The 7119-nt window shown below is 41.8% G+C and overlaps 1 protein-coding gene across 1 annotated transcript; it reads left to right on the top strand.

The window, feature by feature from the left end:
• Positions 1-653: 653 nt before the first annotated feature.
• LOC112721484 (uncharacterized) lies at positions 654-5399 on the top strand. The gene is made up of 4 exons (XM_025772544.1): positions 654-1026; positions 1154-1529; positions 2013-2621; positions 4931-5399. The coding sequence occupies exons 1-4, from the start codon at positions 654-656 to the stop codon at positions 5397-5399; spliced, it is 1827 nt and encodes a 608-aa protein (XP_025628329.1).
• The last annotated feature ends 1720 nt before the right edge of the window (positions 5400-7119 follow it).

The following is a 7119-nucleotide window of genomic DNA, read 5'->3' as shown; positions in this document are numbered from 1 at the left end:
TGGCTCTAGTATGTGTTTCTGGGCCAGAAATTGGGTCAAAACTCGGCCCAAAATCGCCCCCAGCATTTTCTAAATTTTCTGCAGGTCGCGCATGTCACGCATACGCGTAGGTCACGCATGCGCGTCGTTTTACGATTTTTCTTGTCACGCGTACGCGTCAGGCATGCGCACGCATCGCTGCAAATTTCTCCATATCGCTCGCATGCGTGAGCCATGCGTGCGCGTCGATGCTCGCTGGTTATCTCCTTAGTTTCTTGTGTTCCTTCTATTTTTGTAAGCTTCCTCTCCATTCTCTATGTCATTCTTGCCCTATAAATCCTGAAACACTTAACACACGGATCACGGCATCGAATGGTATAAAGGAGGATTAAAATACACAAATTAAAGACTTCTAGGAAGCAAGTTTTCAACCATAGAACAAAACTAGGAAGGAATTGTAAAATCATGCAAATCATATGAATAAGTAAGCAAAGGGTTGATAAAAACCACTCAAATGAGCACAAGATAAGCCATGAAATAGTGGTTTATCAGTCTTCATAGACGACTTCAGTGTTTATGGTAACTCCTTTGATGCTTGTTTGGGAAACTTAGCTCGGGTACTAGAAAGATGCACCAACACTAACCTTGTATTGAACTTTGAAAAATGCCACTTTATGGTGAAACAGGGTATAGTGTTAGGTCATATTGTATCTAAAGACGGAATTTTCGTAGACCCGGCTAAGATTGATGTCATTTCGAGTTTACCTTACTCCTCCTCGGTGAGGAAGATTCGTTCCTTTCTTGGCCACGCAGGTTTTTATCGCAGGTTCATCAAGAATTTTAGCCAAGTCGCCCTACCCCTTTCCCGCTTACTTCAAAAGTATGTGGAATTCAATTTTGATGAGGATTGCAAAAAGGCTTTTCACAAGTTGAAGGAAGCTTTGACTACAGCTGCTATTGTGCGAGGCTCAGATTGGGATCAACCTATCGAGATCATGTGTGATACCTCGAATCACGTCGTAGGTGCCGCGCTAGCACAACACGATGGTAAAGCTCCTTACACTATAGCCTATGCTTCAAAGACCTTAGATTCGGCCCAGTCGAATTACACCACTACCGAAAAAGAGCTCTTAGCCATTTTTTGCGTTAGATAAGTTTCAACCTTATTTGCTAGGCTCCAAGGTAGTGGTGTATTCGGACCATGCCGCCTTGAAATATTTGCTAAAAAAGAAAGAGCCAAAGCCTAGGCTCATTAGGTGGATATTACTCTTGCAAGAATTTGACTTGGAGATCAGAGATAGAAGTGGGTCCCAAAATTTGGTAGCAGACCATTTGAGTCGGTTTCAACATTTAGCTTTGGATCCCACTCCTATCAATGACTCATTTTCCTTCGATACCTTGCAAGCAATATCCCAAAGCACCCCTTGGATTGCCCCGATTGCTAATTACTTGGTCGCCCGCATTTTTCCCCCACAATTTTCAAAGCACCAAAAAGATAAATTGAGAAGCGATGCTAAGTATTATCTTTGGGATGATCCACATCTGTGGAGGTGTGAGGCTGACCAAGTGATTAGAAAGTGTGTGCCAGAATCTGAGTTTCAATCTTTCCTTCAATTTTGCCACTCATCTGAGAGTGGGGGTCATTTCGACCCACAGAGAACAGCAAGGAAGGTTCTAGACTGTGGATTCTGGTGGCCTACTTTATTTAGGGATGCCAATCAATTTTGCAAATCTTGTCATCAGTGCCAGAAATCTGGAAATACCTCACAGAGGGATGAAATATCCCAACAACCGATGATTTTTTGTGAGACTTTTGATGTTTGGGGCATAGATTTCATGGGGCCATTTCCAAATTCCAATGGGTTTGTTTATATCTTGTTAGCAGTAGATTACGTCTCGAAATGGGTGGAAGCAATTCCTACTCGTTGTGATGACACCAATACCATTGCTTCGTTCTTGAAAAATAACATTATTTGTAGATTTGGGTCACCACGAGTAATCGTGAGCGACCAAGGAACCCATTTTTGCAACAGGAAAATTGAGGCATTGATGAAAAAGTACGGGGTCATCCACAAGGTCTCCACAGCCTATCATCCTCAAACCAATGGGCAAGCAGAAGTGTCCAACAGGGAGATCAAGAGGATCTTGGAGAAAGTGGTTAATCCACAAAGAAAGGATTGGAGTTCCAGATTGGGAGATGCACTATGGGCATATAGGACCGCTTACAAAACCCCAATCGGGATGAGTCCCTTTCCTATTGTTTTTGAGAAGCCTTGTCATCTTCCTCTTGAAATCCAACATAGAGCCTATTGGGCGGTGAAGAATTGCAATCCAGATTTAAAGGGAGCAGAAATAGAACGTAAGCTCCAATTGGAGGAATTAGAGTGTCTTAGGCTAGAAGCATATGAGAATGCTCAGTTTTACAAGGAGAAAGCCAAGACATTCCATGACCAAAATATCAGGAGGAAGAGTTTTAAGATAGGTGATGAAGTGCTTGTGTACAATTCGAGGTTGCAATTGATGCCCAGAAAGTTGAGATCTAGATGGGACGGTCCATTCAAGGTGGTGGATGTCAAGCCTTATGGAGTGGTGGAAGTGATTCACCTATCAATGGGATCAAGTTTAAAATCAATGGTCATAAGGTGAAACTCTATCACACTCAACCCAAGAATGCCAAGGAGTTGGAGATTTTCCTCCTTGGAGAAGTTTCAAGTGACCAATGAAGCCATGCAAAGTCCAACTTAGGACTCTAAACCAAAGTGTTTGGTGGGAGACACCCCACCATGGTAACATTGTTCCAACTTTATCTTTTTGTATATAGCTTTTTAAATTAGTTGCTTTCTTGTGGTATGATAATTAGATTAGTTTTGATTTGGTATTTTTAGATTGAATAAGTTGGATTGCTTGTGGATCATGAATTTATGCTTGTTTGTATGATTTGGGGTTGGTATGTTGCTATGCTGCTATGCTATAGGAGGGAACTTTAGTTTTGAAAAGAAAAATTTTTGTGAAACAGCACACCTGTGCGTGCGCACCACCCTGTGCACGCGCACAAAATTGCATTTTCCATCATCTGTGCGAGCGCACACCCTTGTGCGCCCAAACACTCGTTGCAGCACCCTCTGGTCGCAGCGCCAGCACTGCCTGTGCATGAGCACTGCCCTATTTTTGATGCCCTGTGCATGCGCATTGCCTTGTGCGTACGCATGCAGTCCCTTTATCGCGCTTCTTGTGCGGCTACACAGATGTGTGCGTCTGCACACCAATTGATAGCCCCTCTGGTGGGAGCATAAGCTTAAGCTGTGCACGTGAAGAACCCCCTATCTTTGTCCTTGTGCGTGCGCACGGACCTGGGTGCGCACTGACACACGACTCTGTACCTCAAGCATTTCTAAAAAAAAAAGGAGAAGCTTTCTGTCCGAGAGCATGCCCTTGTGCGGCCGCACACATTGTTGCAACCCCTCTGGTGGGAGCAATCGCATGATCTGTGCGCCTGCATCCCTCTCCTTTTCGTGTCTTGTGCGTACGCACCAGCTTATGCATACGCACACACCCTTCTATCTTGCGACCTCTGTGCGTGGGCTCCCTGCTGTGCGTCCGCACACGCTTATACACCCCCTCTGGTCGCAGCGATTGCATGCTATGTGCATTCGCAATCCTTCTAATTTCTGCTTTCTGTGCGGATGCACAGGCCTCTGTGCACCCACACACGACTCGTTTTGGGCGTCAACAGGGCAACCTACCCTGTTGAGCAGCAGTTTCATTTTTTTCTTCTTCTCACTGCTTCTGCTCCTCTCAACCTTTGCCCAGTTCCAGGCGACCCTACCGTTGGCCACCGCCGCCTCTCTCTCTCATTTCTCTTTTCTCTTCTCTTTTCTTTTCTTACTTTCTTTTCCTTCTCTTTTCTCTCTTCACCACCGGTGAGTTCTCCCTCTCCGGCATTTTTTTGCCGGCGAACCCAACCGCCTCAAACTCGCAGTAGCTATAAGAAGTGCCATTGTTTCTTCCTCATTTCTTGTTTGTTTCAATCTTCAATTTTCAGGTTCTTATCTTCCTTTTTTGTTGATTTTTGCAATTGTTTTGATTTTCTTTTCATGTTGCTTAGACTAAATTTATTGCTTCCTCTGTTCTTTTGTGTATTGCAAGTGTTGATATTTGATTATGGGTTGATTATGATTGAATTTGAGTATCAATTGTGATAAGCTTGCACATTGCATACCACATGTTTGATTAAATGCCTCAATGAACATTTTGTTTGATTCATATGACATGGCCATCATATGTGTTCAATTTATCTCTTGTTAGGCATATTATAGGAATTGTGCAACTTCAATTTTGATGGTAGTTAAGTAAATTTCCCAATGCATTTCCTTGTTTGTTGATGTGAAATTTTGGTTACAAATGCATTATGTTATGAGAAACTCAATTATCATTGTTCATCTCGAAATTTTGATTCGGTAATCACTTTACAATTGTTCAACTTTAGATGATATCTTGATCAAACATCTTTTGGCCTTAACTTAGAACATTGCACATGTGGTTACCACTTCTTGAGGATGAGCAATTAGCACTTCACTTTGAGTGAATGGTTATTGTTGTTGTACACTCTTTTGCTAATGAAATTTCTTGCTAACAACCTCAATGACCAATACATTCAAAGCGTGTTAATGAATCAATTGGTGCGAGCTTGAAGTTGCTTTTATGTCCATGCTTTAGCCTTGCAACTTAAGCACTTATTTGAGAAGCAGTGAGCTTTGTCCAGTAAACTGTGTGGTTGCTGTTGTATCCGGCCAGTGTGTGTGTTCCAACCGCGCACTTTATTGGAATATACACACTGTGTTTTTATAAACCACACTATTTTAAAAGCTTCTTTTAACCTTGTTAGTGCTTCCTCAGTGATTTTATATTATTGTTGCCCTATGATCTCAAAAATCTTTTATTTTATTTTCAGGATGCGAAAGAAGGGTAAGGCACCGGTTACTTCACTGGTTGAGCAAACTACCACTCATACTCATGATATTTGGTGGCATCACCGAGGTGATAAACCGAATACCTTGGTTAACCGAAGAGCTGACTCTAAATACGAGGCTATTGAGAAGCGTAAAATCTATTGGGAGCGGTCGTTGAAGGTTCCAAGCCAGTACAAGGCAACTATTCATCAAAGAATTGCCTCGCTTCATTGGAAATTTCTCGAGCAAGAACCCATTGAAGTCAATGAAACTATGGTGCGGAAATTCTATGCGAACTACCAAGCTTGGGAAGCAAAGTCAGTATTCCTCTGGGGAAAGATGTTGGATACGTCCAATCAAGCTCTAGAAGCTATTCTAAACATCCCCCACATACCGCTTGAGAAAGATGATTACTTCAAGATAAAAGTGGATATATTCAAAGGAAGAATATCTCTGACTCCCATTCTTTAGAGAATAGGCCATCCTGATGCATCTTGGGAGTATAACAAAGGGAGAAATTCTGTTCCCACTAGTATTGCATACTCTGATTTGAATGCCGAAGCTCGTATATGGCATCAGATTGTGGCGGACTACATCATCCCCAGCACCCACACTACCCATGTTAGATTTAGAACTGCTTTGCTACTTTGGGCTATTATGGAAGGGAAGCATATAGCCATTGTACCTTTGTTGCGCAAATCGATTTGGAAATTGGTTGAGAAGAAAAATATCAACATTCCATTTCCGTCGATGGTGATGCGTTTAACAAACGCAGTGGGGGTAGAGAGGTAATCAATGGACATCATGTTAGAGTTTCCAAGAGGCAACAAGTTCATTCCGAGGGAAGAATTGGATAGATCCTCAGATAAGATACCCTCGAAGAGGAAGGCACACGTAGCACCACCATCAAGTCTACCAATCTCATCGACTCCTTTATCGGTCCTCCGGTCTCTTCCGGATTTATTCCGAGACATCTTGCACGATATCCACCGCATGGAGTATTTGGAGTAGAAGCGTTTTGAGTGGATAGCGGCAAAGCTAGAAGGAAGAGACCCTGGCCCAACTCCTGATGCTTCATTCGAGCTAGTTGGGGAGGAGTATGATGAAAGTGACCAACCCATTCCCGATACCACTAGCTGAAGTGGCCCCGAAGTTCTCATTCTCCTAGATCCGAAGCAAGCACGGAGGACCGTGTAAGAACTAAGTGTGGGGGAGGATCGACTTCGTGGGGGTAAAAATTTCTTTTCTCAATCCACTTTGCAATACTCTTTTAGTTCTTTTTACTGAATTTTAGTAGCTTTATCTTTATTGCACCTTAGTTGGTTTGTCTGTATATATCCCTTTAGTGTTCACAGTTATATGGTAGTTAATGTTTGCATGATTGCATGATAGAATGAATAAGTTTGGTGAAACACCAAGGAATTTCCATGAAATCCTTCTTAGGGCATACCATCGGTTGAATTGAAGAAAAATTGTGTGTTTTCCGACTTGCTTGAAGTATTCTGTTTGTGGAACATAGAAAAGAGCTAGAAGAACATACCTTGTAAGATTTGAGCTTTGATAGATGGTTGCATTTTTCAATCATAATGTTTGTTCTGGTGTGATTTTACTCCTTTTTTTACTGTGATCATTGATTTGCATGATTGTTTATATCCTGTATTTGTTGTTTGGATGCATTTAGCATGATTGAGGCTATCTTTGATGTTAAACTCACCAACCTATATGTCCAACCCTTGTACTCACCATTGTGAACCCCTGTTGAGCCTGTAATTCCCTTTTGTTCTGATTTTAGCACATCATTTCCCCTTAAGCGAAAAACCATTGATGTCCTTGAATTACTCTTTGATTAGCTTGGGTGGATTAGTGTGTATATTCTAAGTGTGGGAGAATTGTTGGGAAGCATTAGTGATAGAGGCATGGAACTCATTGTGAAAAATTGGCAATTGGAAAATGCTCATGTGCTCTTTGTTTTAGGTCATATGCATCTCTTGTGTTAACAAAACAAGAAATAATTTCAAAAAAAAAAAACTGTGCATAATAGAAAGTGAAATAAAAAGTTGAAATAAAGAATGCATATGTTCATATTTTGAAAAGAAAGTGCATGAGTAGGGTGAGATAGGAGGAAGATTGGGTAGCTAGGTGGCATTGTTATGAGTATATAGTGATGACAAGTCATCCTAGCCTATTTTAG

Source organism: Arachis hypogaea, chromosome 11, assembly GCF_003086295.3.
Source record: "Arachis hypogaea cultivar Tifrunner chromosome 11, arahy.Tifrunner.gnm2.J5K5, whole genome shotgun sequence".
Lineage (NCBI taxonomy): Eukaryota > Viridiplantae > Streptophyta > Magnoliopsida > Fabales > Fabaceae > Arachis > Arachis hypogaea.
The sequence above is the reverse complement of the archived record's forward strand: the minus strand, read 5'-3'. Positions and strand labels throughout refer to the sequence as shown.

Coding starts and splice junctions, on each gene's coding strand:
- LOC112721484 (XM_025772544.1), top strand. CDS start 654: ATGGTGAAACAGGGTATAGTGTTAGGTCATATTGTATCTAAAGACGGA. Junction 1,027..1,153: donor CGCGCTAGCACAACACGATG/GTAAAGCTCCTT, acceptor CTTATTTGCTAG/GCTCCAAGGTAGTGGTGTAT. Junction 2,622..4,930: donor TTAAAATCAATGGTCATAAG/GTGAAACTCTAT, acceptor TTTTATTTTCAG/GATGCGAAAGAAGGGTAAGG.